At 35.5% G+C, this 13,139-nt stretch overlaps 1 protein-coding gene across 7 annotated transcripts in view; it reads right to left on the reverse strand.

Annotated features, from left to right (window-relative positions):
* Nucleotides 1-1,316: 1,316 nt before the first annotated feature.
* Nucleotides 1,317-13,139, reverse strand: part of LOC127873674 (protein Smaug homolog 2-like) — a 69,641-nt gene continuing 57,818 nt past the window's right edge. For all 7 annotated transcript variants that reach the window (XM_052417602.1, XM_052417599.1, XM_052417597.1 and 4 more), the window contains 4 exons: nt 11,700-11,809; nt 10,039-10,258; nt 7,401-7,584; nt 1,317-6,933 (listed from right to left, as the gene is read on the reverse strand). In XM_052417602.1, the coding sequence (XP_052273562.1) occupies nt 6,905-6,933; nt 7,401-7,584; nt 10,039-10,258; nt 11,700-11,809 (543 nt within the window). In that variant the 3' untranslated portion in view covers nt 1,317-6,904. The remainder of the gene's footprint in view (nt 6,934-7,400; nt 7,585-10,038; nt 10,259-11,699; nt 11,810-13,139) is intronic.

Consider the following 13,139-nt stretch of genomic DNA (forward strand, 5'->3'; position numbering starts at 1 on the left):
CTGCTCTCTAATTCAAGTAGTTTTCATCCAATATCTTCACCAAACTTGGTCAGATGTTTTATCTAGATGATCTTTATGCCAAGTTTGACCATGAGCCATGCTGGGCCAAAAACTAGGCCACGAGGTCATTTAGTGCGTTTTTTAACATTCAGCATGGTGTCCGCTCTCTAATTCAAGTAGTTTTCACCCAATCTTCACCAAACTTGGTCAGAAGTTTTATCTGGATGATCTTAAGGCCAAGTTTCGAACATGGGCCATGCAAGATCAAAAACTAGGTCACGGGGTCACTTAGTACATTTAACACATTCAGCACGGTGTCCGTTCTCTAATTCAATTAGTTTTCATCCCATCTTCACCACACTGGGTCAGAAGTTGTATCTAGATGATGTGTAGGTAAATTATGAACATGGGCCATGCCGGGTCAAAAACTTGGTCACTGGGTCACTTAGTGTGTTTTAAACATTGAGCATGGTGTCCGCTATTTTTTGTGAAGACAACATGCAAAATATTCTGTGTCAATGCGGCATGTGGGGTATTCGTCACAACTGTGACAAAGCTCTAGTTTCTTTAGTTAACACTTAATAATTGTTATGATAATATTTTTCCAATTAAAGAAAACAAGGACATGGATAAAGTATAACCTATGATTTGACTATTACACCAAATGAGGCTTTTGGAATGAAATCATCATGCAAATGGAATGCAGACTTAAAAAAAAATATTTCATGAGTTTCGCTGTCATTCCCCATTGTCACTTTTATTAAGTTCTGAAAGTGGCTTTTTTTTTACATAATTGTCTCATAGATCCTTCCAACACAAGTGACTGAAACGTAAGCGACCAGTGTCTGGCGGTTATAAATATAGATTGATTAACATTAGCGACATACTGGTCAGAGTGCAAGACCAAACCACCATAGTGTGTGTTTCAGATGACGTTTGTACTGCAACTGATAGCAACCGACTTAATATTTAATCGGGTAATTATCAGAAAAACTGTCTATAATATTGAACAATCAATAAACAAGTGCTTTGACCAACTGTCACAAAGACTTATTGAAATTTAAATAGTTTTACATAATACCAAAGATTAACTGACATAAATACGTCACAATCATAGTGGCGACAACTTTTTTGGGGGCCAGTGAAAGCCCTATTATCTGGAAAAGATTGTTTACTAACAGTTTCAGAACAATGACAAGAAAATTTACCATTTAAACAATAGCGTTTTGCTAATTTCATTATGTTTAAATGTTTACCACAAAGTGTAAACGTGAGACCATTAGTGATTGATCATGGATACACACAACAAACAGATGTTAAGTATCAAATTTATTTCACATTTGAAAACTGGGTACATTTATCACTCATTTATGCCATGATTATGTATAAAATCTATAGGTTACCTGCACAACCGGTGTGTTTGAAATTCACAAGGAAATACTGGTAAGGCTGGGCCTATTGCATTGTGTACAGTGTTGTCCGTGCAGGCTTATCTGGGACAACACTTTCCACTTTAATGGAATTTTTAGTTTTAAGAAAGTAACTTTTAATCCAGTCTATGTTGAAAGTGCCGTCCCTGATTAGCCTGTGTTGACTGCACAGGCTAATCTGGGACTACACTGTACAAATATGCCTTAAGCCCAGTTTTCCCAGAGCCAGGCTCTAATCATACATTACTACACAGACTGTCTATACAGTGGACAATGTTCAGTGTTACCCTGGTGTGCCTCCCTAATTAAAAATTACTTCAAAATGAGCCTTGCTCTGGCAAAAAGGAGTTTAATTCATGTGCACAAAGTGGCGTCCCAGAAGTGGCGTCCCAGAATAGCCTCTGCAGTTTGAAAAGGCTAATAAGGGATGACACTCCGCCTAGACTTTATTTCCATTAAGAAGACACTTGCTTTAAAGAAAGACTCTAAAAAACAGAAGGTGTCAGCCTATTTAGCCTGTGTTGAATGACACTTTACAAACATCCATTACACATATCCATTAAGTCCATTTTGTCGAAGTGCAAGGCTCAAATGTATTTTGAACTGTTTTATTTTTTGTAAGTCATAACTTATTAAATGACTCAAATACATCTCAGGGAGGCAGCTGGTAGATTGTTTCTGGCAGTGATTTAATAGAAACTTATGACAAGAATTAACATCAAACAAGAAACTAACAATAAAACACAAGAACTTGAGTCAGATTAACACTAACACTTTGATCAAATTTAAACTTACATTTGTTTTTTTTATTTTCATTTAAACTTTAAGATAACTGTTAAGGTGAATTTTTTTGTTATTTTTTTTAAGGGAAAAAGTAACAAGGAACATTTTAACCTGAAAAAAGAAACAATTAAACTATTTTAACAAACATTAAACCTGCATTACAAAAATCCAATACTACTGGATATTGTTTTCATTTACTTCACCAAACCCAAAGGATTTGGATGTGCTTCCTATTACAATCCTTAACAAACAATATCTAACAAAGTTCAACCTTAAAAAAAGTAAGCATTTTAACAGACACTTTTTCAACAAGATTGTTTAAAATATTAATCAATACTCAGTATTTTAAAAATAATTTATAACATGATTTGACCATTCAATGGTAAAAGAGACACAATCTAAAGGCTACTTAGTCAAACAATGATAGTCTACAAAATAAGATTACCTAATAAAAACAATATGGCATGGTCTACATAACATCTACTCTTTAAATATGTGTCAACCCAATTAAGGCATACAACGAATTTCACAAAGCAAACATACTGTCAATGACGTCAAATGTATGTTAATTTTGTACTAACATACTGTCAATGACGTCCAATGTATGTTAATCTTGTACTAACATACTGTCAATGACGTCGAATGTATGTTAATCTTGTACAAACATACTGTCAATGACGTCCAATGTATGTTAATCTTGTACTAACATACTGTCAATGACGTCCAATGTATGTTAATCTTGTACAAACATACTGTCAATGACGTCAAATGTATGTTAATCTTGTACAAAAATTCATCAACTAAGCTCTATAAGCCTGCTTTTTTAATTATATTTCAATTTGTTCACCATTAATGGACCAGAATACAGAAACATTTAATTCTTGTTACATGTTACACAAACTATATTTTTTAAAGTGTCATAAAAAAATGTGCAAACGTGTCAACTTTGAGCTAGTTAAACCAATACATTTTAGTATAATTTCAAAGCCCTATTTAAAATAAGAACATTTCCACACAATTGCAAACTCTTAAGTTGGGCAAAACAAAAGCCATGACTCTGTGCACCAGAATCATCGATACCTACGTTGAGTCAACTCTCATTGAAAATGGACATCAACCCTTTACCACTTAGATACGTATTTTGAGGCATTTGTTGTCCCTAGAAAGTTGAATTTTATGAAGGACATTTCTAACTATATTCAAGTTGTTAAGGCTTCATTTCCAACCCTTAGATACTGATGAGCAGCAAACAGCATGAAACCTGAACAGACTTAGAGTTGCGCCCAGGCTGTTCTGGTTTTATGCTGTTTGCACATAGCCATTTTCACTTTGCTTCTGAGTGGGACAGGGTTAAAACACACAGAACTAGTAGCAGAAGTTTGTTGGCTCTACCATGCACATTTACAAACTATAACATACATGGGAGTACTAATTTGTAATTTGCAATTAAAGTTTATTAAGACTTGTTATTCACTGTCACAGTGAAAACAACATCAAATAATTTGCAATAACTATATTAAGACTTGTTATTCACTGTCACAGTGAAAACAACATCAAAAAGATATCAGAAAATTCTAACAGAAATGCCAGTTAATAATACTATTTTTGGCTTTTTCATTTGACATGTTCATTTTGTTCCATCACAGTGAAAACAACCTTGAAAAGATTTAAGAAAATTCTAAACAAACATGTTAGTTATTACATGTTCTTTTTTGGCAAGTCCATCATGAATGCTTTGACACAAATCTTATTTATAAAGGCCAAATGGAAAATTACATTTACCAACTTGTTATAAGCACTGTTTCACTTAATTCACAAACTCGGGAACAAAATTGTTTCATTAAGGTAACTAAACTTTGTTCATGAACCAAGTCAAATGAAAAATTATAAATATAGTATATATATTATATATAAAATGGGTATGCATGAATACGATAATACAAAAAAAATAATGCTTGAAAACAGTCAACTTATTATGAATTTTGAAATATCTTGCATGCATTGTAACCACATACATTTTAATCATACAGGTACATGTAGGTATTGTAATAAATACAAATATGTCCCAAACATAACATTCCATACATTAATGTATCTTTCTGGAAAATAATGTAATTTTCACACACACTCAAATTTCACATGATTATGTCATTCCATTTCAAGGCAATGATGGTTGAACAAGTATCAAACACAAAAAACATTGATACAATTATAGTGGTGTTTAACCTGGGAATCCTGTAACATGATTCACAGAATTATATGGAAACACAACAACAGCAAACTTCAAACATAACAGTGAGTTGATATATACATGTACAAGACACTGTACCTGCAGTCTTCATTATGTACATTGTTATATGTTATTGTTGTAAGCACGCAATGTGCCCAAGAAAATATGAATACCTCAGAAACATTAAACGTTTAAAATTATATTATCATGATATTATTTACATCTACATACATAAAGCATTTCTGCTATAATGAATAATGTTTTAACCTCAGCATAACCAATTTAACTCTCAAAAACATTTTTCTGTCATTTCTGAGTTATAATTCTTCATAGAGCTTTTGAAACTCTGACACTTGCATTGTGTTGTTACCGTTAGTTTTTTAAATAAATATGGCACTCATATATTTTGGAAACTAAACAAAAAGTAATTAGAAAGATCAGTTTTACTGATGTAAAAGAAAGAGCGATAACTGAATCCATAGGTGAAGGTGGAAATAAATCCCAAATATGTGTCCAGTTATGAGTAACCCGCTTTTTTTATAAAATAATTTTACATTCATTTTTTGTCATTTCATTAGTTGACCATTTCGAATTCTAATAATTATAACAGGAAAAAAAGCAACACATATGAAATACACAACAAAAAACAAGTAAAATTAAGATTCAAAATTTCAACTGGCCAATCAAGATCAGACAAAATTGTCCCTGTGCTCACTCTACCAAACCAGAGCACGTGCTATCAACATTTAATTTTTTTTAAACAATTTAATTCAGTTAGTTAACCCTTTGCTTGCTGGGAAAGCAAGACAGTATTCAATATGCTAACTGTATCATAAACTTATAATGTCCCACACAAAATCACTAGTAATGCCAGAAGAAACATGCAATGTATATGATATCTAATTCAGTATTAAAATAACTACTCAAATTGTTGTCACATTTCATAAAAGTACAAGAAAATAAAATATAAAGAGGTTCCTAGAAATTTAACTACGTCCAATTCAACAAGAAAATGAATTTGAAATTCATAAGTTGTTATTAAAACATAGAATAACAATGTTATGACACATTTCTGGTGATATGAAAGCATTTTAATGCTACACACTGTAAGTCCAATATAATGCGGATGACCGGATACTAGCCACAGGGCATAGTTAAAAACAGATCTGCAATAAACGTTGCTAGCTCATTAACTGATACTTGGTGTTGTCATTAATTCGCTAATACATGCATATAAACCAAATTGTATCCATAACTTGAATGCACTACGATAGGAAGCGATGTTTTATTGCCTCATACGAAGTCATAAAAAAAACTTGTTTTCTGAAAACCTGCTGAAAATGAAAGTAAATTTCTGTTTACTATTACCCTGCTTGTGCATGTAACTAAATCGTCTGGATTTCTCATAACTTATTTAATTTCTCTTTGCCTGCTATGTTTTCAAGAGCATTTTAGTAGACAATAATTAAATACATATTGTCTACAAATAAGAATGAAATGAAACATGCTTTGTTCAACTTGTCAAAGTTGCGCATTATATTGGATTTACAGTGTATCAGCATTCTCCTTCACACGTTCTCATTACATGTATTTAGTTTAATTTGATTGCAAAATAATGTGTCATACACTGAACAATAAAATTTCTGAAAAAAATAAAGGAAGTAATGATGGCCTTGAATTTCACAAAAACAAGACCATGTCTGAAGAGTTTGGAAGCAACCTAACAACCTTTCACCAACATCAAGCAACAAATGCTAAAGCAAACATATGAGTCTCTCTCTCTGTGAAAACGGAGCCTAATGCATGGCGTAAAGTGTTGAGACTAGCATTTGTAGTCCACGTAGGCTAATCAAGGACGACACTTTCCACTTTTAAGGACATTTTTGTTCAAAGGAGGTCTCTTTTAACAAAAATCCAGTTTCAGCAAAAGAATTCCTCCCTATTAGCTAGAAAATTTGATTTGACACTACCCACATATGTTCAGACCTGTTTTCCCAAAGCGAGGCACATATCGTCAGAAGCAAGGGTTTTAACTCATGAGGATCATCTGATTTGGAGCACCACCAGATGTGTGAACAGTTTAAATAGAAACAAATGTACAAGTAGATGAACATTTCAATTATGGTGAGAGTTAAAGCACTTGTATGGCTGCAGAATTGAAGCATATCGGTATGCAGGTCAGGGTTGACTAACCAATGATCACTCAACCATGGCTTCTTAATATCTGTATGCAGGTCATTGTTGACAGAGCATTTATTACTGGTGCGTGACTGCTTGATAAAGGTACTGCTATCACGGTTGGCTAAACGGTGATCACTGGACAATGACTGCTCGATAAAGGACCACAGGTAATAATTGACTAAAGTGATCGCTGAACTGCGACTGCTCGATTACAGTCCTCAAGTTAAGGTTCACTAAATGGTGATCACTGGACTGTGACTGCTCGATAAAGACATGTAGATCAATAGGCTGAGCCACGCTCATTGCCGTCTGAAACAAAGCAAAAATACCGGTCAGATTATTAAACTAGGTCAGCGTATTAAACTTCGTCACATTATCAAATTATTCAGATAATTAAACTAGGTCAGACAATTAAACTAGGTCCAATAATTAAACTAGGTCAGAGCATTAATATAAGCAAATTATTCAGATAATTAAACTAGGTCAGTTAATTAAACTAGATCAGAAAAAAATGAAAATAATACTCTAATATGTTGGGGCACAATATAGTTGTGTATCTTGTTTTCAAATGTTTCACCTTTTTAGTATTTAAAATCATACTATGTATTTAACTGGATATAAACATTTTATGTTTTCAATTTTATTTATTTTTAATTATTTTTTTGGGGGGGGGTCACATTGGGATATATGTCCCTTTTGCTTTTGGAATGGGTCTGTTTAACAAATCCATAGAAACAGCTGGAAAAAGCCTGCCTATCTAGGAAAATTGTACATACCTGATCCTGAAAGGGCGCATTCCGTAACGCTACGACACAGAGAATCCAGCCGCGCGTTGATCTCAGTGTCTGTCACCATGGGAACGCAATGGGGTGGGGGCGCCCCTGTGAACATGAACCCCTGGGAACGAAGAGGGGCAGACTGGGTGTGAGTGAGTGGCTGCTTCTGCGGAGGACTCTGTTGCTGGAAGGACAGACATCAGCGTAACAATACTGTAAATTAATCATTATTTGTATTTATTTTGTTGATAGGGTGGTTTGAGTGACCCTAAAATTTAACACAAACCAATGGAAAAATGACTGAAATCTGCCAGTCATGATCAATGTACCTATGAAGTTTCATGCTCCTAGGCCTAATTATTCTTGAGTTATCATCAGGAAACCAATTTACTGTTTCGAGTCACTGTGACCTTGACCTTTGACCTAGTGACCTGAAAATCAATAGGGGTCATCTGCCAGTCATTATCAATGTACCTATGAAGTCGCATGATCCTAGGGGTAAGCATTTTTGAGTTATCATCCGGAAACCATTCTACTGTTTTGAGTCACTGTGACCTTGACCTTTGACCTAGTGACCTGAAAATCCATAGGGGTCATCTGCCAGTCATGATCAATGTAACTATGAAGTTTCATGATCCTAGATCTAAGCATTCTTGAGTTATCAAACAGAAACCATTTTACTATTTCAAGTCACTGTGACCTTGACCTAGTGACCTGAAAATCAATAGGGGTCGTCTGCCAGTCATGATCAATGAATCTATTAAGTTTCATTATCCTTGGCCTAAGCGTTGAGTTATCATCCGAAAACCATCTGGTGGACAGACCGACGCTTCTGACAGACCGACCGACATGTGCAAAACAATATAACCCCTTTTCTTCAAAGGGGGGGGGGGGGGGGGGGGGGGCATTATAACACAAAACGACATGCCAAAGAATATATATGATTTTACAGTATGAGAAGACTCTATAAAGTGCAGACTGTTTGCAAAACAAATTGCATGCATTTGTGTTGGACTCTATAGGGTGCAGACTGTTTTCAATACCAATTGCATGCACGTTTTTACTAAAAGTCATTCTTAGAAGAATTTTATAACAAAAAGCAATGGGCTGTTAATTACTTAATGGGCTTTTTTGAAGAGAACATGTTAAAGACTATTCTTTCTACTGGATATGAGACCTAAGATAAGGGAGTATGACCCCAGATATTAAGATTCTCACCTATTAGTTATAAGTATGTTCATGAGATCCATAATTTATCCACATTCTGGGTCAACAGGGCTGAATGCATGTGAGTTAAGTGTCATCACAGTTTAGCCTATGCAGTCTGCACAGTCTAATCAGGGACAGCATTTCTGCTTTCAGGACATTTTTGTTTGAAGAAAGTCTCTCCTAGTTTAGGGTCGTCCCTGATAAGCCTGTGTGGAAAGCACAAGCTAATCTGTGACAACACTTAATGTATATACTTTCAGCCCACTTTACCCAGAACGAGGCATAAATTGATGTGCAGGTGTTTATTAGGATGACAGACCTTTTACTGGATAAACATTATTCCCACTCATATTGGATGCAGGTGTTTATTAAGATGACAGAACTTTTACTGGATAAACATTATTCCTACTCATATTGGATGCAGGTGTTTATTAGGATGACAGACCTTTTACTGGATAAACATTATTCCCACTCATATTGGATGCAGGTGTTTATTAGGATGACAGACCTTTTACTGGATAAACATTATTCCTACTCATATTGGATGCAGGTGTTTATTAGGATGACAGACCTTTTACTGTATAAACATTATTCCTACTCATATTGGATGCAGGTGTTTATTAAGATGACAGACCTTTTACTGGATAAACATTATTCCCACTCATATTGGATGCAGGTGTTTATTAAGATGACAGACCTTTTACTGGATAAACATTATTCCCACTCATATTGGATGCAGGTGTTTATTAAGATGACAGACCTTTTACTGGATAAACATTATTCCCACTCATATTAAGACCAAGTGTAGGCTAACCCAAAAAGAGAGAAACCTTTTTATAGCATTCTGATTTTTAATAACGGAACAGTGCACATGTTTGTTTTCAACACTTTGGGAATGGGACAAGTGCCCTTTGAATCAGGATAAATCACTTTCGTTTGACTAAAATTGGGAAATAATTGTTGTTGATTTTCTGCTAACAAAAATTTAGCAGTTCAATTAATACAGCAAAATAAATATATGAATTAAAGGTTGAGATTTTTTAAGGTCATACACATTTTTTGGTAAACCTTCAATTGACTAATTAAGGCAGTCATTTGGTAAACCTTCAATTGAATAATAAAGGCAGTCATTTGGTAAACCTTCAATTGACTAATTAAGGCAGTAATTTGGTAAACCTTCAATTGACTAATTAAGGAAGTCATTTGGTAAACCTTCAATTGACTAATTAAGGCAGTCATTTGGTAAACCTTCAATTGACTTATTAAGGCAGTCATTTGAGAAACATATAATTCTTAAGATTGTGAGAGGGATCACATTTTGGCCCAAAATTTGACCCGAAATTTGACCGAACAAAACACTGCAAAACTGATTGCCAAAGTGGTTAAATCAGCTGAAAAGTACTAGACACAATAAACAAACTATACAAACCTCCAGCACACTTGGCCTGGAGAAGACAGCTGTATTGTGGGAGTTGTTGCGGTGCAGTGGAAGATGTGCCACTGAGTTCATGCCTCCCACCATGGCCCTCCGGGCACCAAAGCTCCACTGGGGCCCAAGGCTGTGGTGCTGGGTCACTGGGGGTTTAAAGCCCTGCCTGAACATCGGACGCGATGAGTAGGAGTTGCCAATAGGGAACGTGTTACCCCAGCTGTGAATGTAAGCACTATTTGAGCCGCACTCTGTGAAAAGGGGGGTTAATGCATGTGAGTAAAGAGTCGTCCCAGATAACCTGTGCAGTCTGCACAAACTAGTCAGGGACAACACTTTCTGTTTGTATTGTATTTTAAATTTCAAGTACGACTCCTCTAAACACATTTAACCCCATTTTCTCACAGCGTAGTTCATATATAAGTAATTAGGGTACATCAACATATTGAATTCTACAATTCGTGATGTATTTGCATCAAAGTTATCTTTTAGTCCTGTCATTTGCCGTTAAAACATTTTCCTTACAAACTTTTTATAATTGGTTGTTTTTGGATGTTACCTCTATTCAGAGTAATTACTTAAAACTTCACATGAACTTAAATGTAGTAAATTTGTTTAGATTTTTAAAGACATTAATTTAAAATGGCCCTTATAAGTCATCTATCTAGTTAGTTTTCCTGTCTGGGTATGTCATTGTGGATTTTTTTTACCACTAGCTTCCTCTATAGTGGCACTTATTATAGCCAAATTTTCAACGCTAGATGTGGTAATGAACACAAATTTAACAAGATACAAAAGGCTCGTTTTCATATTTTATGTCACAATATGTTCCATGTGAATGTCCTGCACCGCTATCCAAACATTTACAAGCAAACGCGAGATTTGCTTCCGCCAGCAATGGAAGCATGACATAGTTCTTATGAGCTGCCCAAAGCCAATCTCGCATTCTCTCGTAAATAATCAGATATGGTTTCCAGCCCATATCTAGCGTTAAAATGTTGGCTATTGCTATAAATAGCACTAATTTTTTATCGGTTCATTTTACGAAGTACTTAACGAAATATTTGTTGATTTTGAGTATTTATGTGGCTAAAAAAAGTACAAGCATATCTAGTAATCAGTAATCAAGAATTTAATATTTAAGTCATTTACCGTTCAACAGCCAGTAATTGGTGTCAGAGACTTACAATTCAGACAGTTCAAGGCCCTGGCTTACATTTTGGACAGTTCAAGGCCCTGAATCACACTTTAGACAGTTCAAGGTCCTTGATTACACTTTAGACAGTTCAAGGCCCTGGCTTACACATTAGACAGTTCAAGGCCGTGGCTTACAATGTAGACAGTTCAAAGTCCTTAATTACACATTAGACATTTTAAGGCCCTGGCTTACACTTTAGACAGTAAAATGCCGTGACTGACAGTTCAAGGCATTAGCGATTTTACAGCAACAAACACTCCCACTCCACAATGTTTGATCATTGAGCAAGGTCATGTAATGTTGGGTCTTGTGCCATATGCGTTCAGTGTAGCTGGGTACCTTCACAGTATGGACAAGAGCTGCCCTGTCCGCTCACACCTTGCATGATTATAAAGCGGACATTGCAGCTTAAGACCAGCCTGCATGTAAGAAGACCCAGTGTGGAACAACAAAGCTCACTTACTAGGGTCGAGGTTTCTTGTCGAAGCCATACTTGATTGGCGCTGGTTGCCAGATTTTACGGGCCTGTTGTTTGAACGAGTCCAGCAAACGTTTTTGCTTGTGTGAAAATGCCTACATTGGATCAATAACAACAAATTTAAATTACAGATTTAAGCAAAAGAAGGCCAACCAAAACCAACTATAACAAGGGCTTTTTGTTAAACATGCATGCCCCCCATATGGACTGTCAGTTGTAGTGGCAGCCATTGTGTGAATACGTTTTTTGGCACGGTGACCTTGACCTTTGACCTAGTGACCTGAAAATCAATAGGGGTCATCTGCAAGTCATGATCAATGTACCTATGAAGTTTCATGATCCTAGGCGTAAGCTTTCTTGAGTTATCATCCGGAAACCATTTTACTATGTCAAGTCACCGTGACCTTGACATTTAGACCTTGTGACCTGAAAGTTAATAAGGGTCATCTGCGAGTCATGATCAATGTATCTATGAAGTTTCATGATCCTAGGCGTAAGCGTTCTTGAGTTATCATCCAGAAACCATTTTTGTAAGTTGAGTCACCGTGACCTTGACCTTTGTCCTAGTGACCTGAAAATCAATAGGGGTCATCTGCGAGTCATAATCAATCTACCTATGAAGTTTGATGATCCTAGGCATAAGTGTTCTTGAGTTATCATCCGGAAACCATCTGGTGGACGGACAGACGGACATACTGACCGACATGTGCAAAACAATATACCCCCTCTTCTTCGAAGGGGGGGCATAATTATATATGGATACATATATACACAACAGTTTAGTGCAGTTAGCCATAAACCTACCAAATATAATTAAACACAAGCAGATATTGTTCTGGAAATTGTTGTTGACATTGATACATATAATGACAATTACAGACTGCATTACATAAAAAAGTTGCATGAATAAAGACATTGTATTGTTAATGATAAAAACACCATACAATTATCAAATTAATGATGTGTGGTTACGTTTTAATACTGGCATTTCAAATCATATAGTAAACTCTTAGCTTACAGTAAAAATAAATATTTAGTTTGGTCTTATGAGGAACTGATACATATGATGATATTTAAAGACTGCATTGTAAACAAAGATGCATGAAAAACAAGATGTGTTTGTGAAACACAATGTCCCCCTATATGACGTTTGACCTTGTAGGATGACCTTGACCCTTCACCACTAAAAATGTGCAGCTCCATGAGATACACATGCATTTCAAATATAAAATTGCTAGCTTCAATATTGCAGAAGTGACATTACATGAGCAATTTTGACCCATATATTTGACCTTGAAGGATGACCTTGACCTTGACCTTTTACCACTAAAATTGTGCAGCTCCATGAGATACACATGCATGCCAAATATCAAGTTGCTATCTTCAATATTGCAAAAGTATTCATAAAATTAGCGATTTGGGCCA

The sequence above is a fragment of the Dreissena polymorpha genome, chromosome 3 (assembly GCF_020536995.1).
Source record: "Dreissena polymorpha isolate Duluth1 chromosome 3, UMN_Dpol_1.0, whole genome shotgun sequence".
Taxonomy (NCBI): domain Eukaryota; kingdom Metazoa; phylum Mollusca; class Bivalvia; order Myida; family Dreissenidae; genus Dreissena; species Dreissena polymorpha.